The sequence below is a fragment of the Schistocerca cancellata genome, chromosome 12 (assembly GCF_023864275.1).
Source record: "Schistocerca cancellata isolate TAMUIC-IGC-003103 chromosome 12, iqSchCanc2.1, whole genome shotgun sequence".
Taxonomy (NCBI): domain Eukaryota; kingdom Metazoa; phylum Arthropoda; class Insecta; order Orthoptera; family Acrididae; genus Schistocerca; species Schistocerca cancellata.
The window spans coordinates 19,089,763-19,117,440 of NC_064637.1; the positions used below are offsets into that span (position 1 = coordinate 19,089,763).

The 27,678-nt window shown below is 45.8% G+C and overlaps 1 protein-coding gene across 1 annotated transcript in view; it reads right to left on the reverse strand.

Annotated features, from left to right (window-relative positions):
- Positions 1–27,678, reverse strand: part of LOC126109837 (chondroadherin-like protein) — a 222,495-nt gene that overhangs the window by 132,319 nt on the left and 62,498 nt on the right. Inside the window, exons 5-6 of the mRNA XM_049914896.1 lie at positions 19,559–19,729; positions 9,407–9,525 (exon numbers count right to left, since the gene is read on the reverse strand). Of these exons, the coding sequence (XP_049770853.1) occupies positions 9,407–9,525; positions 19,559–19,729 (290 nt within the window). The remainder of the gene's footprint in view (positions 1–9,406; positions 9,526–19,558; positions 19,730–27,678) is intronic.

Here is a 27,678-nt window from a genome sequence, read left to right on the forward strand (position 1 = left end):
TTTACCCACCATGCTGCCCTCCAATGCTAAATTTGTGATCCCTTGATGCCTCAGAACATGTCCTACCAACCGATCCCTTCTTCTAGTCAAGTTGTGCCACAAATTTCTCTTCTCCCCAATCCTATTCAATACCTCCTCATTAGTTATCTGATCTACCCATCTAATCTTCAGCTATTCTTCTGCAGCACCACATTTTGAAAGCTTCTATTCTCTTCTTGTCCAAACTATTTATAATCCATGTTTCACTTCCATACATGGCTACACTCCATACAAATACTTTCAGAAATGACTTCCTGACACTTAAATCTATACTCTATGTTCTCTTCTTTAGGAACGCTTTCCTTGCCATTGCCAGTCTACATTTTATATCCTCTTTACTTTGACCATCATCAGTCATTTCGCTCCCCAAATAGAAAAACTCCTTTACTACTTTAAGTGTCTCATTTCCTAATCTAATTCCCTCAGCGTCTCCCGACTTAATTCGACTACATTCAATTATCCTCGTTTTGCTTTTGTTGATGTTCATCTTATATCCTTCCTTCAAGACACGGTCCATTCCATTCAACTGCTCTTTGCTGTCTCTGACAGAATTACAATGTCATTGGCAAACCTCAAAGTTTTTATTTCTTCTCCATGGATTTTGATACCTACTCCAAATTTTTCTTTTGTTTCCTTTACAGCTTGCTCAATATACAGATTGAATAACATCGGGGAGAGGCTACTACCCTGTCTCACTCCCTTCCCAACCACTGCTTCCCTTTCATGTCCCTCGACTCTTATAAGTGCCATCCAGTTTCTGTACAAATTGTAAATAGCTTTTCATTCCCTGTATTTTACCCCTGCCACTTTCAGAATTTGAAAGAGAGTATTCCAGTCAATATTGTCAAAAGCTTTCTCCAAGTCTACTAATGCTAGAAACGTAGGTTTGCCTTTTCTGAATATAGCTTCTAAGATAAGTCGTAGGGTCAGTATTGCCTCACATGTTCCGATATTTCTACGGAATCCAAACTGATGTTCCCCGAGGTCGGCTTCTACCAGTTTTTCCATTCGTCTGTAAAGAATTTGCGTTAGTATTTTGAGGCTGTGACTTATTAAACTGATAGTTCAGTAACTTTCACATCTGTCAACACCTGCTTTCTTTGGGATTGGAATTATTATATAAGTCTGAGGGTATTTTGCCTGTCTCATACATTTTGCTCACCAGATGGTAGAGTTTTGTCAGGACTGGCTCTCCCAAGGCTGTCAGTAGTTCTAATGGAATGTTGTCTACTCCCGGGACCGTGTTTTGACTTAGGTCTTTCAGTGCTCTGTCAAACTCTTCACGCAGTATCATATCTCCCATTTCATCTTCAGCTACATCCTCTTCCCTTTCTATAACATTGCCCTCAAGTACATCGCCCTTGTATAGACCCGCTATATACTCCTTCCAGCTTTCTGCTTTCCCTTCTTTGCTTAGAACTGGGTTTCCATCTTAGCTCTTGATATTCATACAAGTAGTTATCTTTTCTCCAAAGGTCTCTTTAATTTTCCTGTAGGTAGTATCTATCTTACCCCTAGTGAGATAAGCCTCTACATCCTTACATTTGTCCTCTAGCCATGCCTGCTTAGCCATTTTGCACTTCCTGTCGATCTCATTTTTGAGATGTTTGTATTCCTTTTTGCCTGCTTCACTTACTGCATTTTTATATTTTCTCCTTTCATCAATTAAATTCAATATTTCTTCTGTTACCCAAGGATTTCTACTAGCCCTCATCTTTTTACCTATTTGATCCCCTGCTGCCTTCACTACTTCATCCCTCAAAGCTACCCATTCTTCTTCTACTGTATTTCTTTCCCTCATTCTTGTCAATGGCTCCCTTATGCTCTCCCTCAAACTCTGTGCAACCTCTGGTTTAGTCAGATTATCCAGGTCCCATATATCCTTAAATTCCCACCTTTTTGCAATTCCTACAGTTTTAATCTACAGTTCATAACCAATAGATTGTGGCCAGAGTCCACATCTGCCCCTGGAAATGTCTTACAATTTAGAACCTGGTTCCTGAATCTCTGTCTTACCATTATATAATCTATCTGAAACCTGTCAGTATCTCCTATCTTCTTCCATGTATACAACATTCTTTTATGATTCTTGGACCAAGTGTTAACTATGATTAAGTTGTGCTCTGTGCAAAATTCTACAAGGCGGCTTCCTCTTTCATTCCTTCCCCCCAATCCATATTCACCTGCTATGTTTCCTTCTCTCCCTTTTCCTACTGACGAATTCCAGTCACCCATGACTATTAAATTTTCGTCTCCTTTCACTACCTGAATAATTTCTTTTATCTCGTCATACATTTCATCTATTTCTTCATCATCTGCAGAGGTAGTTGGCATATAAACTTGTACTACTGTAGTAGGCATGGGCTTTGTGTCTATCTTGGCCACAATAATGCGTTCACTATGCTGTTTGTAGTAGTTTACCCGCACTCCTATTTTTTATTCATTATTAAACCTACTCCTGCATTACCCCTATTTGAATTTGTATTTATAACCCTGTAATCCCCTGACCAAAAGTCTTGTTCCTCCTACCACCAAACTTCACTAATTCCCGCTATATCTAGCTTTAACCTATCCATTTCCCTTTTTAAATTTTCTAACCTACCTGCCCGATTAAGGGATCTGACATTCCACGCTCCAATCTGTAGAAGGCCAGTTTCCTTTCTCCTGATAACGATGTCCTCTTGAGTAGTCCCTGCCCAGAGATCCGAATGGGGGGACTATTTTACCTCTGGAATATTTTACCCAAGAGGACACCATCATCATTTAACCATACAGTAAAGCTGCATGCCCTCGGGAAAAATTAGGGCTGTAGTTTCCACTTGCTTTCAGCCGTTCGCAGTACCAGCACAGCAAGGCCGTTTTGGTTAGTGTTGCAAGGCCAGACCAGTCAATCATCCAGACTGTTGACCCTGTAACTACAGAAAAGGCTGCTGCCCCTCTTCAGGAATCATACGTTTGTCTAGCCTCTCAACAGATACCCCTCCGTTGTGGTTGCACCTACGGTACGGCTGTCTGTATCGCTGAAACATACAAGCCTCCCCACCAACAGCAAGATCTATGGGTCATGAGGGGGGGGAATCATGGAAAACCTAAATCAGGATGGCCAGATGAGGGTTTGAATCGTCATCCTCTCAAATGTGAGTCCAGTGTGCTAAGCACTATGTTACCTCACTCAATTGTTGGGAAGAAATTTTCATCAAATGGGAAAGTGATAACTGCAGTCAGTGACTATTTTGCGGAGTTTGAAAAAAACATTTTTTCTTGGTTTTTCCCAGACTTATCAAACCCCTCTCACAATTTTCTATCTGCCATATAGAGTGGGGTGACAAAGGTCACGGGACACCTCCTGGTATCATGTTAGACCTCCTCGTGCCTGACACAGTACAGCCGTTCAATGTGGCGTGGACTCAACAAGTCGTTAGAAGCCCACTGCAAAAATATTGCACCACGTTACCTCTGCAGCTGTCCGTAATTGTGAAAATATTGCCAGTGCAGGATATTGTGTACGAACTGACCTCTCAATTATGTGCCATCAATGTTAAATGGCTAGAGGACAAATGTAAGGATGTAGAGGCTTATCTCACTAGGGGTAAGATAGATACTGCCTACAGGAAAATTAAAGAGACCTTTGGAGAAAAGAGAACCACTTGTATGCACATCAAGAGCTCAGATGGAAACCCAGTTCTAAGCAAAGAAGAGAAAGCACAAAGGTGGAAGCAGTATGTATAGGGTCTATACAAGGGTGATGTACTTGAGGACAATATTATGGAAATGGAAGAGGATGTAGATGAAGATGAAATGGGAGATACGATACTGCGTGAAGAGTTTGACAGAGCACTGAAAGACCTGAGTCGAAACAAGGCCCCCGAAGTAGACAACATTCCATTGGAACTACTGACGGCCTTGGGAGAGCCACTCCTGACAAAACTCTACCATCTGGTGAGCAAGATGTATGAAAGAGGCGAAATACCCTCAGACTTCAAGAGGAATATAATAATTCCAATCCCAAAGAAAGCAGGTGTTGACAGATGTTGAAATTACCGAACTATCAGTTTAATAAGTCACAGCTGCAAAATACTAACGCGAATTCTTTACAGACGAATGGAAAAACTGATAGAAGCCGACCTCGGGGAAGATCTGTAGAAATGTTGGAACACATGAGGCAATACTGACCCTATGACTTATCTTGGAAGGAAGATTAAGGAAAGGCAAACTTACATTTCTAGCATTTGTAGACTTAGAGAAAGCTTTTGACAATATTCACTGGAATACTCTCTTTCAAATTCTAAAGGTTGCAGGGGTAAAATACATGGAGCAAAAGGCTATTTACAATTTGTACAGAAACCAGATGGCAGTCATAAGAGTCGAGGGGCATGAAAGGGAAGCTGTGGTTGGGAAGGGAGTGAGACAGTGTTGTAGCCTCTCCCCGATGTTATTCGATCTGTATATTGAGCAAGCAATAAAGGAAACAAAAGAAAAGTTCGGAGTACGTATTAAAATCCATGGAGAAGAAATAAAAACTTTGAGGTTCGCTGATGACATTGTAATTCTGTCAGAGACAACAAAGGAGTTGGAGGAGCAGTTGAATGGAATGGACGGTGTCTTGAAAGAAGAATATAAGATGAACATCAACAAAAGCAAAACGAGGATAATGGAATGTAGTCAAAGTAAGTCGGATGATGCTGAGGGAATTAGATTAGGAAATGAGACACTTAGAGTAGTAAAAGAGTTTTGCTATTTGGGGAGCAAAATGACTGATGATGGTCAAAGTAGAGAGGATATAAAATGTAGACTGGCAATGGCAATGAAAGCGTTTCTGAATAAGAGAAATTTGTTAACATCGAGGATAAATTTATGTGTCAGGAAGTCGTTTCTGAAAGCATTTGTATGGAGTGTAGCCAAGTATGGAAGTGAAACATGGACGATAAATATTTTGGACAAGAAGAGAATAGAAGCTTTCAAAATGTGGTGCTACAGAAGAATGATGAAGATTAGATGGGTAGATCACATAACTAATGAGGAGGTACTCAATAGAATTGGGGAGAAGAGGAGTTTGTGGCACAACTTGACTAGTAGAAGGGATCGGTTGGTAGGACATGTTCTGAAGCATCAAGTGATCACCAATTTAGTATTAGAGGGCAGCATGGAGGGTAAAAATTGTAGAGGGAGACCAAGAGATGAATACACTAAGCAGATTCAGAAGGATGTGGGCTGCAGTACGTACTGGGAGATGAAGAGGATTGCACAGGATAGAGTAGCATGGAGAGCTGCATCAAACCAGTCTGTGGACTGAAGACCACAACAACAACAACAAATAGTAAATGGTATAAATGGTGATCTAGGTAGCCAAATAATTTGCTCAAACTGTCCAGAATGTCCATCAAACCAATCGTGAACAATTGTGGCCCAGTGACACGATGCATTGTCACGCACAAAAATTCTGCCATCGTTTGGAATGTGAAGTTGACAAATAGCTGCAAATGGTCTCTGAGTAGCCGAACATAACTATTTGCAGTCAATGATCAATTCGGTTGGACAAGAAGACCCAGTCCAGTCCGTGTGAACCCAGCCCACTCCATCACGGAGCCCCCATCAGCTTACACAGTGCCTCATTTACAACTCGGGCCCACGGCTTTGTAGGAACTGCGCCACACTCCAACCCCACCGTCAGCTCTTACCAGCTGAAACCGGGACTCACGTGACCGAGCCACAGTCTTCCGTCGGTCTACGATCCAGCCGATACGGTCACGAGGCTGGGAGAGGCACTGCAGGTGATGTCGTGCTGTTAACAAGGCGACTCGGTTCAGTCATCTGCTGCCGTAGCCTATCGACGCCAGATTTCACTGCACTGTCCTAACGGACACCTTCGTCATACATCCCACATTGATTTCGGCAATTATTTCATGCATTGTTGCTTATCTGTTAGCACTGACTATGTGAATGCTGCTGCTGCTGCTGCTCTCGGTCGTTAAGTGAAGTCTGTTGGCCTAGATTGTCTGTGGTTAGAGGTAATGCCTGAAATCTGATATTCTCAGCACACTCTTGGCACTGTAGATCTCAGAGTATTCATTTCTCTAATGATTTCCAAAGTGGAATAAATCTTGAACTACCATTCTGCATTCAAACTCTGTTAATTCCCATAGTGTGGCAATAACCACATCCAAATCCTTTCGACACGAATCACCCAGGTACAAATGGCATCTCCGCCAAAGCACTGCCCTTTCATTCCCTGTGTACATGATACTACTGCCATCTGCGTATGCGCATCCAGTGACTTTTGCCACCTCAGCAACAGGCTCCATGGCTATTCCATATAGATTGCTCTGGAGCGAAAATGCGTTTAGATCGTGCATTATATGGTGTTCTTTTGAATGAGACTGCATTGAATTACACTAAGAAAGATTAATAGCAATAACGAAAAGTGGTTTATGGTTTGTACACATGCAGTGCTACTGGTATTGAGAATCTACATCTACATCTACAGCTACATTTATACTCTGCAAGCCACCCAACAGTGTGTGGTGGAGGGCATTTTACGTGCCACTGTCATTACGTTCCTTTCCTGTTCCAGTCGCATATTGTTCGCGGGAAGAACAACTGCCGGAAAGCCTTGGTGAGTGCTCGAATCTCTCTGATTTTACATTCGTGATCTTCTCGGGAGGTATAAGTAGGGGGAAGCAATATATTCGATACCTCATCCAGAAACGCACCCTCTCCAAACGTGGACATCAAGCTACACCGCGATGCAGTGCGCCTCTCTTGCAGAGTCTGCCACTCAAGTTTCCTAAACATCTCCGTAACGCTATCACGCTTACCAAATAACCCTGTGACGAAATGCGCCGCTCTTCTTTGGATCTTCTCTATCTCCTCCGTCAACCCGACCTGGTACGGATCCCACACTGATGAGCAATACTCAAGTATAGGTCGAACGAGTGTTTTGTAAGCCACCTCCTTTGTTGATGGACTACATTTTCTAAGGACTCTCCCAATGAATCTCAACCTGGCACCCACCTTACAAACAATTAATTTTATATGATCATTCCACTTCAAATCGTTCCGTACGCATAATCCCAGATATTTTACAGAAGTAACTGCTACCAGCGTTTGTTCCGCTACCGTATAATCATACAATAAAGGATACTTCTTTCTATGTATTTGCAATACATTACACTTGTCTGTGTTAAGGGTCAGTTGCCACTCCCTGCACCAAGTGCCTATCTGCTGGAGATCTTCCTAAATTTCACTGCAATTTTCTAATGCTGCAACTTCTCTGTATGCTACAGCATCATCTGCGAAAAGCTGCATGCAACTTCCAACACTACTCATTTGGAATACTTTCTGTACACCAACTCCAGAACACAAAGTAACGTGTTTCTTTATTTTATGACTTGGTGAGGTGTATCACAACAGTGTGGTCACTCGGGCAATGTTATCAAATTAGTAGCAGAGTAGTACTCACCATTATGATTAATGTGGGGTAGGTCCTATTTTGTTTATGGGTCATTTCCGATTCATGAATGGCTATCACAAGCCGGTATCTCATTCCCAAAAGGTGAATGAGATATATGGTTTTCAAATCTGTGTTATGGAACAAGTCTTGCTACAATTGTTATTAGGGCATAACGTGAATCGTGACTGTTCAGTGTAAAATCTTTGTAGTCTTAGGATCCAATGATAATTGCTAAATCGACAGATGATCACAAACCTTGTTTCCTGTTTAGGCTCATGCCAATGAATTTCACCATTTGCATCTGTATCGTCACTAGAACGATATCCTCATTCGCCTCTGCTGCTCTTGTATACTACCCATACTACGTCGCAATGATGCAGTGCCACCAGGCGGCATGCAGTGTCACAGAGGCTCAGTGGTCATGTTTTGGCTCATTGGTGTGTGGTCTTGTGATTGATTTGAGTTTTGATTTGATTTGATTTTAACAGGAGAGCTAAAATAGCTTACCGGTAAGTCTAACCCACCACTGCCCACACCGAAACTAGGTTTATTGTGCGGTATCGCTCCCTGTACATCTAGTAAAGCCAACCAGTGCCCTTAAATAGTGCAAGGAGTCCCTCTACCAGGTTTTGTTAGACACAGTTTCTTCAGGCCTAGTTGTCCCAAAGATTGTGTATCTTTTACTCTCCAATGCCATGCATTCGAAGATTAGGTGTGATGCAGTTTCTTCACCCTCATCCCAGATCCTACATTTAGGGTCCTCTTCAATTATACCCATTGTATGTAGGTGTTTTTTGAAATTCCCAAGGCCGGTCGTCAGTCCAGTCATGAGTTTGTTCTCTCTCCTGTTCAATCCCAGGATTACAGAGCTTCTTTTAAAACATGGCTTGGACATAATTACCTTACCATGTTTTTGTTTACGGACCTCGGTCCAATATCCTACGTGCTGTTTCCTAAGCCAGTTCCGTAGTTCTAATTTGATCATAGCCTTGGTGATTGTCAAGACAGGTTCCGGTGCAATAAATGGAGTTGTTGGCCCCATCCTAGCCAATCTATTGGCTTGTTCATTGCCACAGATCCCTGAGTGGCCAGGGACTGACACTAGGCACACCCTATTGCTTCCCCCTAGCTCCACCAGAGCCCTGTGGCAATCTGCAACAATCTTAGATCTTGTTGCAGGAGCTGCCAATGATTTCAGGGCTGCCTGGCTGTCTGAATAGATGTAGATGCTACGATCATTGTAGCACCTACTCATATTCTCCTCCACACATGCCCTGATTGCAGTAATTTCGGCTCGGAATACAGAGGTCAGTTTACCTAGAGAGATGCTGCTCTCCAGTCTTGGCTGAACCCCGTACAACCCTGCCCCAACACCTCGATCTGTTTTCGACCCGTCGGTGAACCAAACGATGTCCCCCGTACGGTGTCGAACTGTTTTCTCCCACTGCTCCCTACTTCCAATTATTATATTGTAAGGCTCATCGAAGCAGTTAGGAGTTATTATATAGTCAGCAGGCATTTCCCCAGCCATACCTATATTTACCTCACTCACTATGTTAGTGTGCGATTCTGGATATTCAAACGAGACCCAGTTTTGGCCAGTTTTAAGTCTGTATGCCACCGCTGCTGCCTCCATCTTAACCCAAAGGTGAAGTGGAGGTATGTCTAGCATGGCTTCCATTCCAGCTGTTTGTGTGCTGCTAATTCCGCCCATTATGGCTAAGGAGACCAATCTCTGCACCTTAGCAAGCTCTTTAGCAGCAACCCGCTGTTCTACCTGTGGTCATGTGTAGTGGAAAGACTTTTTGAAACCCTTCTACATCTTACTCCAGGAACTAATCCCACCATTGTGAAGTGGAATGTGTCTACATGGTGCAAAGACACTACACACAGCATAATTATATACCAGCTACTCACCTGTATGGTGTTGGCAGAGAGGTTGAGGTGGCGGAGGCTAGCGAAGGCCTTTATGGCGGCGGCCGGCACCTCCTTCAGGAAGTTCTGCGACAGGTCCAGCTGCTCCAAGTTGTCCGCACCTGCAAAAAGAGCGACAATGTACATTGCACGGTGAGAAGGACTTTACATGTAGAAAAGCGGAACAGAGTTCTCGTAAACTCCCAAATGGTCCTTAGTTCTTCCCCAGTAGAGTCTTAGTGAAGATGGCCAAAAGCGTATGATGTCGAAAAAGAAAGCTTTCCTTTGGAGAAACTTAAAATTTAATTGCTTTTGAGGTGTAATGAGCAAGTAGTTAACTTCATATTGAACTGACAGGAAGGAGGATAGATGTCTCGCACACCTCTCATGATGATTTTTCTTCTGGATTAAGTTCTGAGACCACTTATGTTCTTGCTATAAACAGGTATATACACAGTGAAAAGTATTTAAGCTGACAAACTGGGAGGTTGTAGGATATCAAAACAAATATTTTTCCCTAATGTCATTGCACGTAACATGGAGACGAATCAGACGAATGTAAGAACAGTCCTTCGAGAGCAATTGTTATCTCCATTTCACTTACAGCGTGTCCACAACCTGGAAGCAGTTGATTTTACACCCAGAGCATTGCCAGAATTGCTGGAAGACATTCCACTCCCTCCAAGACAACTTACGTGGTTCTAACATGACAGGGCGCTGGCACATTTCAGTCGTTGTGTGCGTTGATTCCTGGACCGACTGTTCCCAGAAACGTGGATTGGCAGAGGTGGTCCTGTACCGTGGCCTGCTCAATCCGCAGATATGTCCCGTCTGGACTTTTTTGTGTGGGGAGAGATGCACGACCTTGTTTACGCAACTCCTGTTGCATCACAAGAGGATCTGGTTGCCCAGATAGTGGCAGCAGCAGGAACAATTCAGGATACTCCTGGGGTTGTTGCCCGTGTCAGACAAAACATGATCCGATGGTGTAACCTTTGTTTACGTGTCAATGGAGACATTTTTGAAAATCTACTGTAATTGAGATTGGGTCATGTTAATGTGTTGTCTCTTGGTCATAAAAAATGGAAAAGTATTTAATTTTCCACCAGAGAAATCTTCCTCTACCGGTTTAAATACTCCTCATAGGAAAAAATGACATTAGGGAAAAATATTTGTTTTGATATCCTACAACCTCCCAGTTTGTCAGCTTAAATACTTTTCACTTGGGGCACTTTAACCAGTGTGATTTCCTTTCTTGCAATCTGTTTGTTACGAAAATATGAACAGCAGTACATCCTTCATAAATAGTACGGAGTATTTTTTTATTCAGTAATCCACATTGTACTCCCAAGACACTTGCAAAAACGTGATGTTATTACAAATGGCAACACAAAAGTGACCGACTGTGCTTTACCAGCACACAGTCCAGGAACCCGGGCTGACAATAAGTAATGCAGCACTTTTTTTTTCCTGGTCCAATTTTGGTTGAAAAAAAAATGCAGAATTTCTTTTGGGACATCGTGGAATATTCCCAGTTCAGCCCCTGTAGTTTTGTGAAGTTCTGACAGGTGATGGCACTATACATAGCCTTCAAAGCAGCATTTGTAGCTCAGGTGTGTTGCAAGTAATGAGCTGCATTAAGTTTTTTTTCGCAGAAAACAATAGCATCACAGATATTCAGAGGTTCTTGCAGAATGTAGAGACTGAATAACATCGTGGATAGGCTGAGAGCATGCCTCATTCCCTTCTCAGCCACTGCTTCCCTTTCATGTCCTTCAACTATTACAACTGCTATCTGCTTTTCCTGCTACCTGCAGACAACTATTCAATCTCTGTATTTTATCCATGTCACCCACATAATTCTAAGTGTGCAGTCCAGTCAACACTGTGAAAACCTAGAAGTGTTATAAACATTAATGTGGATTGTAGAAGCAGTCCATATTTCTAGTGTTATATTTCTGCACCTACTATTTATTTTCAAATACTGCCTGCTTCTTCACTCCAAACTTCATCAGACAGTAAATGCATCATGAGGTTGTCATTAGTAGGCCTAATAGTTTTAACAGTTGCTTATGTGATGTTTGATGATGGACAGCAGACATGTATCCGTACATCACATGTTTGTGCAGTGAATACTGCACATCTGCATGTGGAACTGCCCAGGAAAAGTATTCTGTAAGACATTGACGAATCGAAGTGCGCAAAGTAAGGTAGTTTTTTGATGCTTTCATCACAGGAATCAGCAGTAGCATGTAGAGCAAATGTTGCTGAAATCGAGAATGTGTTTTCCAGTTCAAGTTCTGATCGATGTGCTCGCCTAGGAATTTTAAATAATCAGTTTTAGACATACTTCCCTTCCCCGTGCTGTATTTTTATTGATTATGATATTCCATGGCTTGTACATGATTGAATGAAATGTGTTCCCTTTAATTTAAGTGATAGACTATTCACCAAGAATTAATGAATAAATAAACTGTATCGTGCAAATTTTCTTTGGCTTTATTGTTCTCCAAGATACAAAGAACAATAGTCTATGTCTTTTTTAAACTGCATGCTACATTTTTTATTCAGTAATCCACTCGGTCTTTCCAAGATATCCTGAGAAATGTTTCACAGTATAGCATTCACGTAAACCTGACATTACTAAAAACGTGATACAGAAGTGACTCTGACCCTCCTGTATAGCACACAGGGTAGGTACCGAGGTTAACATAACTTCTCCACTTGCTGCAGTTGATGGTACACAAACAGAAACAAAAGGAAAATGCACACCTCTTTCAGTCAACCATCTTGCACAGTGTACACTAACGAAAGGAAGCTAGAAATGCTATGCAACTATGGAGAATGTACACTCCTGGAAATGGAAAAAAGAACACATTGACACCGGTGTGTCAGACCCACCATACTTGCTCCGGACACTGCGAGAGGGCTGTACAAGCAATGATCACACGCACGGCACAGCGGACACACCAGGAACCGCGGTGTTGGCCGTCGAATGGCGCTAGCTGCGCAGCATTTGTGCACCGCCGCCGTCAGTGTCAGCCAGTTTGCCGTGGCATACGGAGCTCCATCGCAGTCTTTAACACTGGTAGCATGCCGCGACAGCGTGGACGTGAACCGTATGTGCAGTTGACGGACTTTGAGCGAGGGCGTATAGTGGGCATGCGGGAGGCCGGGTGGACGTACCGCCGAATTGCTCAACACGTGGGGCGTGAGGTCTCCACAGTACATCGATGTTGTCGCCAGTGGTCGGCGGAAGGTGCACGTGCCCGTCGACCTGGGACCGGACCGCAGCGACGCACGGATGCACGCCAAGACCGTAGGATCCTACGCAGTGCCGTAGGGGACCGCACCGCCACTTCCCAGCAAATTAGGGACACTGTTGCTCCTGGGGTATCGGCGAGGACCATTCGCAACCGTCTCCATGAAGCTGGGCTACGGTCCCGCACACCGTTAGGCCGTCTTCCGCTCACGCCCCAACATCGTGCAGCCCGCCTCCAGTGGTGTCGCGACAGGCGTGAATGGAGGGACGAATGGAGACGTGTCGTCTTCAGCGATGAGAGTCGCTTCTGCCTTGGTGCCAATGATGGTCGTATGCGTGTTTGGCGCCGTGCAGGTGAGCGCCACAATCAGGACTGCATACGACCGAGGCACACAGGGCCAACACCCGGCATCATGGTGTGGGGAGCGATCTCCTACACTGGCCGTACACCACTGGTGATCGTCGAGGGGACACTGAATAGTGCACGGTACATCCAAACCGTCATCGAACCCATCGATCTACCATTCCTAGACCGGCAAGGGAACTTGCTGTTCCAACAGGACAATGCACGTCCGCATGTATCCCGTGCCACCCAACGTGCTCTAGCAGGTGTAAGTCAACTACCCTGGCCAGCAAGATCTCCGGATCTGTCCCCCATTGAGCATGTTTGGGACTGGATGAAGCGTCGTCTCACGCGGTCTGCACGTCCAGCACGAACGCTGGTCCAACTGAGGCGCCAGGTGGAAATGGCATGGCAAGCCGTTCCACAGGACTACATCCAGCATCTCTACGATCGTCTCCATGGGAGAATAGCAGCCTGCATTGCTGCGAAAGGTGGATATACACTGTACTAGTGCCGACATTGTGCATGCTCTGTTGCCTGTGTCTATGTGCCTGTGGTTCTGTCAGTGTGATCATGTGATGTATCTGACCCCAGGAATGTGTCAATAAAGTTTCCCCTTCCTGGGACAATGAATTCACGGTGTTCTTATTTCAATTTCCAGGAGTGTAAATTAACAGAATGGTAACCCCACCAGTGATTTGCTAGTTTACATTGTGGTAAATTATACTGACCACCGAGAATATTATGACCGCCGACCTAGTACTGATATAAAGGCAGCCAGGTGATAGCAGTGTCACCTGCTGAGGAATGACTGCTAGTCAAACACAAGCTGTCAGTGAGTGTACTGTCCTTGTGTAGAATGGAAAAGGTGCGTGATCTACCTGAGTACGACCACGGGCAGATTGTGACGCTCCGAAGGTTTGGCACGAGCATTTTGGAAACTACACGACATGTCAGATACTCGAAGGGTGCAGTGGTGAATGTCTTCAACACACTGTGAAACCACCTGGGGTTCGGTGGCCAGCCCCGAGTACAGATTTCAGATGTCTTAGGCTAGGCACACTGGTAAAACAGGACAGGCAATGAACAGTGGCAGAATTAATGTCTGACTTTAATTCTGGACAGGGTACAAATGTCTCCGAACACACAGTGCACGGAACACTCCGAACAGTGGTCCTCTGCAGCCGACGACCGATGTGTGTGCCAATGTTAACACCACGACATTGGCAATTACTGAAATGGGCACGTGACCATCAGCACTAGACATTGGTGCAGCTGCAGGGCACTGCACGGTCTGACGAGTCCTGATACCTTCTTGAATATTCCCAGGTGACGGCGCAAATCCGTGGTCTTCCAGGGGAACAGCTCCCAGCACCTGTACTGCGGGACAGAGACAAGCTGGCGGCAGCTGCATTACACCCCGGGGAACATTCACACGGTCATCCAGGTGTCCAGTGGAGCTCGGCAAGGCACCACGACAGCCGAGGAGTATCGTACACTGGGTGCAGACCTCGTAACCCTTTAACATCGATCGTGTTTCCCGATGGCGGCAGCATTTTTCGAGAAGATAACGCCCCGTGTCACAAGTGCGGGAGTGTGCCGGAGAGTCCGATCAGCCACGTGCTGGCTGGCCACAAACAGCTGCTACTCCTGCAGTGTTGGAGGTGGACACTCATTTGAAGCGACTGATCACAATCGAACAACTCGCCGCTCAACTGGGCGTCTGTCAATAATGCTGATACACTCATCAACCAGCTCAGGTATTCAAAGATTTGTGCCCACTGGGTTCCTCCCCCACCTCATAGAAGACCACAAAGGGCAGTAAATGACCACCTGTGTGGAATTGCTTGCGTGTTGTGAGGCTGATCGTGACAACTTTTTGCCAACATCGTCACAGGCGATGTAATGTGATCCGGAAACTAAACGGCAATCCGTGGCGTGGCATCGCACCACCTCTCCACCGAAGAAAAATTTAAGAGCCGCACCCTCAGCCAGTAAAATCCTGGCACCAGTCTTCTGCGACTCTAAAGTGGTTATTCTGTTTGATGTCCTACCTCGTGGTGCAATGATCAACTGTGAAGTGTATTGTATCACGAAAATGCAAACAAACTTCTCCTTCGCCATGACAACACACGGCCTCACACAAGTCTGTGGATCCGAGAGGAGCTGGAAGCAGTACACGGATGATGGGCAGGTTATACAGCTGCAGCAGGACGTTGGCTCTGATGTCAACCAGTAGAGTGGCACAATGTGGGCATACAGGCCCTCTCAGTAAGGAAGCGTAAGGCAATCACAATGAATGGAGACTGTGTTGAAAAATAGAGTTTTGTAGCCAAATGAGTGAGGAATAATCTGATGTATTGGAATCCTGAATAAAACCAATCTGCCTTCAGAAAAAAAATATTCCATTACTTACTGCATGCCCCTCGTAACTTGTCCACTTGCTGGAACAGACAGTAAACAAATGGAAACAAAGCTCTTTCAGTTAGCTATCTCCAGTCAAAGGTTTGTGTGAGTGCAGCATACCCCACAAAAGAGAAGGTAGTAATGCTGTGCACATGTGAAGAATGTACTGCCAGAACATTACAACCACCTACCTAATAGCTGGTATGCCAAGCTTGGGCACACATAATAGCAGTGATGCATTGTAGCATGGAACCAATGAAGTCTTTGTAGATAATTGGAGGGAGTTGGCACCACATCTGCGGATGCAAGTCACCTAATTCCGGAGAGGGGGCCGTGAGCTCTGACACCACGTTCACATTCCAGATATGTTCAATGGGATTCAGATCTGGTGAACTGTGGGGCCAGCACATCAACTGGAACTTGCCACTGTGTTCCTTGAACCACTCCATCGCATTCCTGACATTATCTTGTTGAAAAATGCCCCTGCCATTGAGAAACGTGGTCGTCACGAAGGGGTGTACGTGGTCTGCAACCGGTGTACAATAATCCTTGGCCGTCTGGTGCCTTGCACGAGCTCCACTGGACCTCTGGATGACCACACGAATGTCTCCCAGAGTATAATGGAGCCGCCACCAGCTTGTCTCTGTCCTCCAGTGCAGGTATCGAGGAGCCGTTCCCCTGAAAGGACACAGATTTGCACAGCCTCATTGGAATGACAAAGGTATTGGGATTCATCGGACCGTGCAACGCCCTGCAACAGTGCCACCATCTAGTGCTGACGGTCACGTGCCCATTTCAGTCGTAGTTGCCAACGTTGTTGTGTTCACACCGGCACGTGCAGAAATTGTCGGCTGCAGAAGACTGTCATTGAGAGTGTTTAGTGCACTGTGTGTTCGTGCACACTTTTACTCTGCCCAGAATTGAAGTCTGTTTTTAGTTCTGCCACAGTTCACTGACTGTCATGTTTTATCAGTACGCCCAACCTGTGACACCTGTGACATGTGTAGTGAGGACTGACTCCCAACCTTACAAAGTCTGGACATGGTTTCACCATGTGTTGAAGGTGCTCACCACTGCACTGTGTGCACACCTAAGAAACTGTGTGGTTTCCAAAATACTGGTACTCAGCCTCTGTGCCATCACAACCTGCCCTCGGTCAAACTCAGACAGATGGCACACCTTCCCCATTCTACACAGCGCTAATACTGATGCACTGATACCATACGCAGTGTGCGTGTCTGACTGGCAGTCATTCCCTGACGGGTGACACCAGTATCACACGGTCATAATGCCCTGGATGATCAGTGTAAGTTACCGCAACATACGAGGTGCATTCGAGTTCTAAGGCCTCCGATTTTTTTTCTAATCAACTACTCACCCGAAATCGACGAAACTGGCGTAACTTCTCGACGTAATCGCCCTGCAGACGTACACATTTTTCACAACGCTGACGCCATGATTCCATGGGAGCGGCGAAGGCTTCTTTAGGAGTCTGTTTTGACCACTGGAAAATCGCTGAGGCAATAGCAGCATGGCTGGTGAATGTGCGGCCACGGAGAGTGTCTTTCATTGTTGGAAAAAGCCAAAAGTCACTAGGAGCCAGGTCAGGTGAGTAGGGAATCACTTCAAAGTTGTTATCACGAAGAAACTGTTGCGTAACGTTAGCTCGATGTGCGGGTGCGTTGTCTCGGTGAAACAGCACACGCGCAGCCCTTCCCGGACGTTTTATGTTGCAGTGCAGGAAGGAATTTGTTCTTCAAAACATTTTCGTAGGACGCACCTGTTACCGTAGTGCCCTTTGGAACGCAGTGGGTAAGGATTACGCCCTCGCTGTCCCAGAACATGGACACCATCATTATTTCAGCACTGGCGGTTACCCGAAATTTTTTTGGTGGCGGTGAATCTGTGTGCTTCCATTGAGCTGACTGGCGCTTTGTTTCTGGATTGAAAAATGGCATCCACGTCTCATCCATTGTCACAACCGCCGAAAAGAAAGTCCCATTCCTGCTGTCGTTGCGTGTCAACATTCCTCGGCAACGTGCCACACGGGCAGTCATGTGGTCGTCCGTCAGCATTCGTGGCACCCACCTGGATAACACTTTTCGCATTTTCAGGTCGTCATGCAGGATTGTGTGCACAGAACCCACAGAAATGCCAACTCTGGCGGCGATCTGTTCAACAGTCATTCGGCGATCCCCCAAAACAATTCTCTCCACTTTCTCGATCGTGTCGTCAGACCGGCTTGTGCGAGCCCGAGGTTGTTTCGGTTTGTTGTCACACGATGTTCTGCCTTCATTAAACTGTTGCACCCACGAACGCACTTTCCACACATCCATAACTCCGTCACCACATGTCTCCTTCAACTGTCGATGAATTTCAATTGGTTTCACACCACGCAAATTCAGAAAACGAATGATTGCACGCTGTTCAAGTAAGGAAAACGTCGCCATTTTAAGTATTTAAAACAGTTCTCATTCTCGCCGCTGGCGGTAAAATTCAATCTGCCGTACGGTGCTGCCACCTCTGGGATGTATTGACAATGAACACGGCCTCATTTTAAAACAATGCTCATGTTTCTGTCTCTTTCCAGTCTGGAGAAAAAAAATCGGAGGTCTTAGAACTTGAATGCACCTCGTAAATCAGCAAAACATTATTGCAGTTTCCATTCTGTTAGTTTACATTCTCCATAGTTGGTAGCAATTATAGCTCCCTTTAATTGGTGTACACTGTCCTCACGCAAACCTTCAACTGAGAACAGTTGACTGAATGAGCTGTGTGCATTTTTCTTGTCTCTGAGTGTGTGTACTGTCTACTCCGGCAAGTGGACGAGTTATGTTAACCAGGGTACCTGCTCCGTGTGCTACCACAGAGTCACTCCTGTGTCTCGTTTTTACTAATTTCAGGTTTACGTGAATACTACACTGTGAAACATTTCTCGAGAGGTCTTGAGAAGACCAGGTGGATTACCAAATAAAAAATGTAGCATGCAGTATAAAAAAGACATAGACTATTGTTCTTTGTTTCTTGGAGAAGAATAAAGCCAAACAAGATTTGCACGATAGAGTTTTTTTTATTCATTACTTCTCGATAAATGGTCTATCACTTAACTTAGAGAGAACACATTTCATTCAATCATGTACAAGCCACGGTTTATCATAACCAATAAGGTTATATGTCTAAAACTGATTATTAAAAATTCCTAGGCATGAATATTGACCAGAACTTGAATTGGAAAACACATCCAAGATTTTGGAAAAAATGACATTTTGTCCATGGAATGAGCGATTGATTATTTTGCAAAAATAAACAAAAAATTTTCACATCCTTGATTTCAGCAACATTTGCTCTACATTCAGTTGCTGATTCCTGTGACGAAAACATCAAAAAACTACCTCAGTTTGCACATTTCGATTCGTCGATGTCTTGCGGAGTTCCAGGTGCAGACGTGCCATGTTCACTGCACAAACATGTGATGTAAGAATACATGTCTGCTGTCCATATTCAAACATCACACAGTTAACTGTTAACACTATTAGGCCTGCTAACGACAACTGCATGGCGCATTTACTGTCTAATTAAGTTTGGAGTGAAGATTCAGGCAGTATTTGAAAATAAATAGTAGTGTAGAGAAATATAACCCAAGCACATTAGTAGCTTCTACAATCCACAATTACATTTATACCATTTCTAGCTTTTCTGAGTGCTGACTCTTAGAATTTTATAGGTGGCACGGATAAAATACAGGGGCTGAATGGTTGTCTGCAGGTAATAGGAAAACCAGATAGCAGGACATGAAAGGGAAGCAGCAGCTGAGAAGGGAATGAGGCACGCTTGCTGCCTATCCCTATCAGTCTCTACATTCAGCAGGCCGTGACAGGAAGCACGGAGAAATACGGACAGCGATTTATAGATCAGGGAGAAAAAATAAAGTCTTTGAGATTTGCTGACGATGCCAGAGACAGGGCTTTTGAACACCAACAGCTGAACAATGCAGGGCATTAGAGAATACTGTAGGGCATAACAGGGTACTACAGGACATTATAGGATGCCACAGGACATTATAGGATACTATAGGACACAAGGGTGCCACAGGGCACTGCAGGACACAATAAGACCCTGGAAAACAATACAAAACATGACGTACCTTGGAAGACATCACTGTTGAGCTTATCCAGCCGATTCCTGGAGAGCCCGAGGTAGCGCAACCTGGAGAGCCCGGTGAACGCGCTTCCCTCCAGCGTGGTGATGGAGTTGTTGGCTAGCTCCAGCCGCTCCAGGGAGCTCTGCCCGGAGAAGGCACCGGTCGGGACCGCCTCTGTGGAGACACACAAACCATGGCAGATGACACGTGGTCAATGTCAGGATCTCTAACTGCCTGCTTTCATTTTCTGGCAGTAGCAGTCAAAAGCTTTTCAGTGTGCAATTATCAGCTTCAACCCAGCAGTGGTCGCCACCAGAAAGTGCAAAAATTGATGCAGCATACGGCAACCTAAGGTTTTACTGCTTTCTCAATGTAAGCTCATCAGAGTATTAGTCTCCCCCTTAAGGGAGCAGTCTCGTCGTTCTGTAGCCCTCAGTACGTTGTAGAACTAGTACCAGCTGCTGATGTGAACTTCCACTGCTGGTGTAAGTTGTAACAGCGAGGTCCGATGTCTGCACCAATTGGATGTATTCAATAAGCACAGTATGATAAGTTGCTGTGGAGACGTGAGACAACAGCTATCGTGTTTAAAGTATAAAAATATAGTCCTTTTTAGGCACCATTTTCTATAAAAGTATAAATGCTACTTTTATGAAACTTTACGTGTGATTTGTATGGTATATTTTTGAGAACTATGAGAAGAATTACGTCTTTAGCGCAAATATTTCGTGTGTTGTAATGCGGTATGTTTGACAAAGAAGTTACGAGGGTGCTTTGATAAAGTCTGATAAAAAAGCACAGGAAAATGTTTGTTTCATTAACTACTTACGTTACTTCTCAACACAGTTTCTTTTGATATACAGGTGGTCTGGCGGCCCTCCGGGTTTTTCATCCCATTGTAAAAATAGGTTAAGTCAAACTGCAAAATACTCGTTGATGGCAACTGTCACTTCCTCATTTGGGAAAATTTCTTCCTGCAAGCCTAGTTTCAAGTTAGGGAACAGGAAGAACTGACTTTGTGCTAAGTCTAGTGAACAGAGTGGACGAGGAGCCAATTCAAAACCCAATTCATGCACTTTCTACATCTATATCTACATCCATTGTCCGCAAGTCACCTGACGGTGTGTGGCGGAGGGTACCTTGAGTACCTCTACCGGTTCTCCCTTCTATACCAGTCTCGTATTGTTCGTGGAAAGAAGGATTGTCGGTGTGCCTCTGAGTGGGCTCTAATCTCTCTGATTTTATCCTCATGGTCTCTTCGCGAGATATACGTAGTAGGGAGCAATATACTGCTTGACTCCTCATTGAAGGTATGTTCTCGAAACTTCAACAAAAGCCCGTACCGAGCTACTGAGCGTCTCTCCTGCAGAGTCTTCCACTGGAGTTTATCTATCATCTCCGTAACGCTTTTGCGATTACTAAATGATCCTGTAACGAAGCGCGCTGCTCTCCGTTGGATCTTCTCTATCTCTTCTATCAACCCTATCTGGTACGGATCCCACACCGGTGAGCAGCATTCAAGCAGTGGGCGAACAAGCGTACTGCAACCTACTTCCTTTGTTTTCGGATTGCGCCCGCATCTCGTGGTCGTGCGGTAGCGTTCTCGCTTCCCACGCCCGGGTTCCCGGGTTCGATTCCCGGCGGGGTCAGGGATTTTCTCTGCCTCGTGATGGCTGGGTGTTGTGTGCTGTCCTTAGGTTAGTTAGGTTTAAGTAGTTCTAAGTTCTAGGGGACTGATGACCGTAGCAGTTAAGTCCCATAGTGCTCAGAGCCATTTGAACCATTTTTTGTTTTCGGATTGCATTTCCTTAGGATTCTTCCAATGAATCTTAGTCTGGCATCTGCTTTACCGACGATCAACTTCCTATAATCATTTCATTTTAAATCACTCCTAATGCGTACTCCCAGATAATTTATGGAGTTAACTGCTTCCAATTGCTGACCTGCTACATTGTAGCTTTCTACACTCCTGGAAATTGAAATAAGAACACCGTGAATTCATTGTCCCAGGAAGGGAAAACTTTATTGACACATTCCTGGGGTCAGATACATCACATGATCACACTGACAGAACCACGGGCACATAGACACAGGCAACAGAGCATGCACAATGTCGGCACTAGTACAGTGTATATCCACCTTTCGCAGCAATGCAGGCTGCTATTCTCCCATGGAGACGATCGTAGAGATGCTGGATGTAGTCCTGTGGAACGGCTTGCCATGCCATTTCCACCTGGCGCCTCGGGTGGACCAGCGTTCGTGCTGGACGTGCAGACCGCGTGAGACGACGCTTCATCCAGTCCCAAACATGCTCAATGGGGGACAGATCCGGAGATCTTGCTGGCCAGGGTAGTTGACTTACACCTTCTAGAGCACGTTGGGTGGCACGGGATACATGCGGACGTGCATTGTCCTGTTGGAACAGCAAGTTCCCTTGCCGGTCTAGGAATGGTAGAACGATGGGTTCGATGACGGTTTGGATGTACCGTGCACTATTCAGTGTCCCCTCGACGATCACCAGTGGTGTACGGCCAGTGTAGGAGATCGCTCCCCACACCATGATGCCGGGTGTTGGCCCTGTGTGCCTCGGTCGTATGCAGTCCTGATTGTGGCGCTCACCTGCACGGCGCCAAACACGCATACGACCATCATTGGCACCAAGGCAGAAGCGACTCTCATCGCTGAAGACGACACGTCTCCATTCGTCCCTCCATTCACGCCTGTCGCGACACCACTGGAGGCGGGCTGCACGATGTTGGGGCGTGAGCGGAAGACGGCCTAACGGTGTGCGGGACCGTAGCCCAGCTTCATGGAGACGGTTGCGAATGGTCCTCGCCGATACCCCAGGAGCAACAGTGTCCCTAATTTGCTGGGAAGTGGCGGTGCGGTCCCCTACGGCACTGCGTAGGATCCTACGGTCTTGGCGTGCATCCGTGCGTCGCTGCGGTCCGGTCCCAGGTCGACGGGCACGTGCACCTTCCGCCGACCACTGGCGACAACATCGATGTACTGTGGAGACCTCACGCCCCACGTGTTGAGCAATTCGGCGGTACGTCCACCCGGCCTCCCGCATGCCCACTATACGCCCTCGCTCAAAGTCCGTCAACTGCACATACGGTTCACGTCCACGCTGTCGCGGCATGCTACCAGTGTTAAAGACTGCGACGGAGCTCCGTATGCCACGGCAAACTGGCTGACACTGACGGCGGCGGTGCACAAATGCTGCGCAGCTAGCGCCATTCGACGGCCAACACCGCGGTTCCTGGTGTGTCCGCTGTGCCGTGCGTGTGATCATTGCTTGTACAGCCCTCTCGCAGTGTCCGGAGCAAGTATGGTGGGTCTGACACACCGGTGTCAATGTGTTCTTTTTTCCATTTCCAGGAGTGTATGTATTTGCAGCACATTACACTTGTCTACATTGAGATTCAATTGCCATTCCCTGCACCAAGCGTCAATTCGCTGCAGATCCTCCTGCATTTCAGTACAATTTTCCATTGTTACAACCTCTCGATATACCAGAGCATCATCCGCAAAAAGCCTCAGTGAACTTCCGATGTCATCCACAAGGTCATTTATGTATATTGTGAATAGCAACGGTCCTACGACACTCCCCTGCGGCACACCTGAAATCAGTCTTACTTCGGAAAACTTCTCTCCATTGAGAATGACACGCTGCGTTCTGTTATCTAGGAACTCTTCAATCCAATCACACAATTGGTCTGATAGTCCATATGCTCTTACTTTGTTCATTAAACGACTGTGGGGAACTGTATCGAACGCCTTGCGGAAGTCAAGAAACACGGCATCTACCTGGGAACCCGTGTCTATGGCCCTCTGAGTCTCGTGGACGAATAGCGCGAGCTGGGTTTCACACGATCGTGTTTTTCGAAACCCATGCTGATTCCTACAGAGTAGATTTCTGTCTCCAGAAAACTCATTATACTCGAACATAATATGTGTTCCAAAATTCTACAACTGATCGACGTTAGAGATATAGGTCTATAGTTCTGCACATCTGTTCGACGCCCCTTCCTGAAAACGGGGATGACCTGTGCCCTTCTCCAATCCTTTGGAATTTGGAATGCTGCGCTCTTCTAGGGAGCTACGGTACACCGTGGCATGAAAGGGGGGGGGGGGGGGGAGGAGGGCAAGTTCCTTCGCGTACTCTGTGTAAAATCGAACTGGTATCCCATCAGGTCCAGCGGCCTTTCCTCTTTTGAGCGATTTCAATTGTTTCTCTATGCCTCTGTCGTCTATTTCGATACCTACCATTTTGTCATCTGTGCGACAATCTAGAGAAGGAACTACAGCTAATACGGTCCTGGAAAATGAAAAACGAAGCCACTGACGCAAGTGAATAAGACCAGCCACACTTGCACTGCACACTACGAGTGCACGGTAGAAGCGGCGATCAAACGCGCAGTGCTGCGGACACACCGGGAACCGCGTTATGGGGAGTGGAATGTTGCTGGCTGCGCAGCAGTTGGTCACCGCCAGAGCCACTGGCTGCCTGTGACATACGGAGCTCGGTCTGTGTCTACAATACTGTTAGCATGCTGCGACAGCGTGTATGTGAACCGTTCGTGCAACTGACGGAGTTTAAGAAAGGGCGTGTAGTGGGCCTGCAGAGGCCAGCTGGATGTACTGCAGAACTGAGCAACGCGTGGGGCGTGAGGTCTCCACGGTGCATCTGTGTTGTCACCAGTGGTCAGCAGAAGGTACAGGGTGTCCGAAAAGTCTTTCCCTGATTACATAAATTGATAACTCAGGCTAGAGTAATATACAAATATGAAACTGAAGTCTAATTGTTTAGAAACTATCAAAGTTTTTTCTCACACATCAGTAAACTTCCACATGAGCACCCTCGGCAGCACGTAGGACATCTAGGCGATATTCAGTTCCCGTCCACACATTAGCCAACATCACTGGAGGGATCGATTCAACGACTGTGGTTATCCGTTGCCGCAGGGTTTCAAGATCTGGTACACGTGTTCGGTAAACCTCGTCCTTGACATAACCCCATAAAAAGAAGTCTAATGGGGTTTTGTCAGGAGAGCGTGGAGGCCAAACCGTTGGCCCATCACGACCAATCCGTCGCCCAGGAAAGGTCGTATCGAGAAAGGCGCGGACGTCCAGATCCCAACGAGGCGGTGCACCGTCTTGCTGAAACGAGACATCGGGGTGATACTGAAGAGGCCGAGGAACAGCATACAGTTGTGACATGTCCAGATACACTGCAGGTGTGACGGTAGCCTCAGCGAAGAAGAATGGCCCGATAATTCGATCGTGCAATAGCGCGCACCAAACATTCACCTTTGGACTTCCTCTGGTGCACTCCGTGACCTCGCCAGCGGGTTGTGAACCCCAAATGCGCACATTGTGGCGATTCACTACTCCACTGACAAAAAAGGTCGCTTCGTCGGAAAAGGCAATTCGTCTGAGATAACCATCATTGTCCTCAATATGTGATAGCATTTCGACCGCAAAGTCATATCGACGTGTACTGTCATTGGGCAACAAGGCCTGAACGATTTGCACTTTGTATGCACGAAACTTTGATAGTTTGTAAACAATTAGACACCAGTTTCATATATGTTTCTTACTTCTAGCGTGAGTTATCAATTTATGTAATCAGGGAAAGACTTTTCGGACACCCTGTACATTCCTGTCGCCCTGGTTCTGGACAGCGGCGACGCACAGAAGGACGCCAAGACCGTTGCATTCTACGAAGTGCCGTACTGGACCGCACTGTCACTTCATAACAACTTAGGGACACTGTCGCTACAGGGGTAGCAGCAACTGTCTGAATAAAGCAGGGCTACGGTCCCGCATACTGTAAGGGCATCTTCCGCTCACGCTGCAACATCTTTCAGCCCGCCTCCAGTGGTGTCGCGATAGGTGTTTATGGAAGGACGAATGGAGACGTGTCATCTTCTCTGATGAGAGTCACTTCTGCCTTGTTGCCATGCATGTGTAGCATCGTGCAGGTGAGCGCCAAGATCAGGAGTGTATATGACAGAGACACAAAGGGTCAACACCAGACATCATGGTGTGGGGAGCAATATCCTACACTGGCTGTACTCCTCTGGCAATCGTCGAGGGAACATTGCACGGTACATTGAAACCGTCATCCAAGTAATCACGCTACTGTTCCTGGACCGGCAGGATGATGTGCTTTACCAACAGGACAATGCTCGGCCAACCCTGTGCCGACCAACGCGTTCTTAAGGCATACGCCAACTACCGTGGCCAGCATGATCCCTGAATCTGTCCCCCATTGAGCATGTTTGGGACTGGATGAAACTTCACATTGTGCGATCTGCACGTCCGGCACAAACACTGGCCCGACTGAGGCACCAGGTGGAAATTGCATGCCAGGCCATTCCGCAAGACTACATGCAACACCTCTACGATCGTCTCCGTGGGAGAATTGCAGCCTGGATTGCTGCATAAGGAGGGTATACACGATACTTGGGTTGACATTGGCCGGCCGGTGTGCCCGAGCGGTTCTAGGCGCTTCAGTCGGTCCTTGCTAATATCCCCCCAAAAAAACAAAAAACAATGACCATCACCTTACCAGCTGACAAAATAGTGTTTGCCTTCTTCAGTGCAATTTCACCAGCCTTTGTCCATTGTTTTGACTTCCTTTTTGGTTCTGATGGATCCGGGTTTCATCAACAGTCACAAATCGGCGCAAAACGTCTTACAGACTGCGATTAAACATCCCTTGGTATTGGGTTGAAAAATTGTGCCGGGTGCAGTTTTGGTCGACTGGACCAATCACGGCACCCACCTTGCACATAGCTTCTTCATAACCAACTGCCCATGTAGGATACTATGTACTCGCTCTGTTCAGGCGTCTACAGTCTCAACAAACTCACGGATTTTTATTGGGCAGTCTCGTATTACCATGTCATGGATTTTGTCAATGGTTTCATCTGTGTTGACCTCAACTGGACATTTAAATTCATTAATCCAAAAGCAAATAGTCTTCAATGACGGTGCAAAGTTCGCGCGACCTTCATCAAATTCTGTTTTGACTTGTGCGGCAATCCAACCCTTCAAATGAAGATTTTAAATAAAAGCACAATACTCAGGTTTCCATTTTCAATCGCTGTCGACACACTGACCAATTCACACAGCTGTCAACAATTAACTATATGCTGCACATTGTTGAAATTCTTTATACAATCCTTGCAATAATCAAGCTTACCAACCACGAAGGGCAACAAACATGTTCTATTCTTTCATGGAAATTTAGCATACATGCAAACCACCTTCGTATTTGTATTGCTTTTCTCTCACAAAACACCATATAATACCTACACTATAAACTTTCAAAATTTTAAATTCGGTGCAAATATAGTGTGGATTGTCTAAAATAATTGCGCCTAATCTCATTTTTTTTCTCTCGTAGTTTTTGACAAAATGACTCCTAAATAACCAAAAATGCAACTTTTAGCAGTACTCACTTCAGGAAATATTCCAGCTGCATAACCATTTTGATTTGCGTCCTGACGTTGCTCTTAGCTTCTTTAAGTGTTTTCTTCACTCTCGCCTGCTTTGAAGAAGCCTCCGTAGCTCCATCTGCCAAGACTCAATCGTTCATCAAGCTGGCAAAGAGCTTCGGTTGTGCTCATTCCTGATTTCATAGAAAATTTGTGTTCTGCATTGGCACCACTACAGAAACAGAAAGCTACGTCATACACCCCAAACTGCTTAGCTTTCAGCTCAACAAATACACTTTTTGGCAGACGCTTCCATACACTGTTGCTGAAGCTTTCGTTCAAGTTCTAAGTTCTGGCTTCGACGGTGAAGGCGTTTTTTCTAGCAACTTCTCGCCCCTCAGTTGCCGATACACAGATTTTATTGTCTGGATGACAGCACAAGGAAACGAGTGGTTGTGCTCGTACATTTCAACAGCAACAGCTGCACCCTGAACATCACACCAAGATTCACTTCCTCATGGGCACAACGCATGTTGAAATTTTGCGTCTGTTGAAGCTTTGCGCAGCAATGTAACCCGTACTGCAGCTTTCACAGCTACTAAATATTTTATATTACGTCTAGGGCAATTACGTTAATAAATTTGCAAAAGATCTATTTCTTTGCCTGTAAGTCAG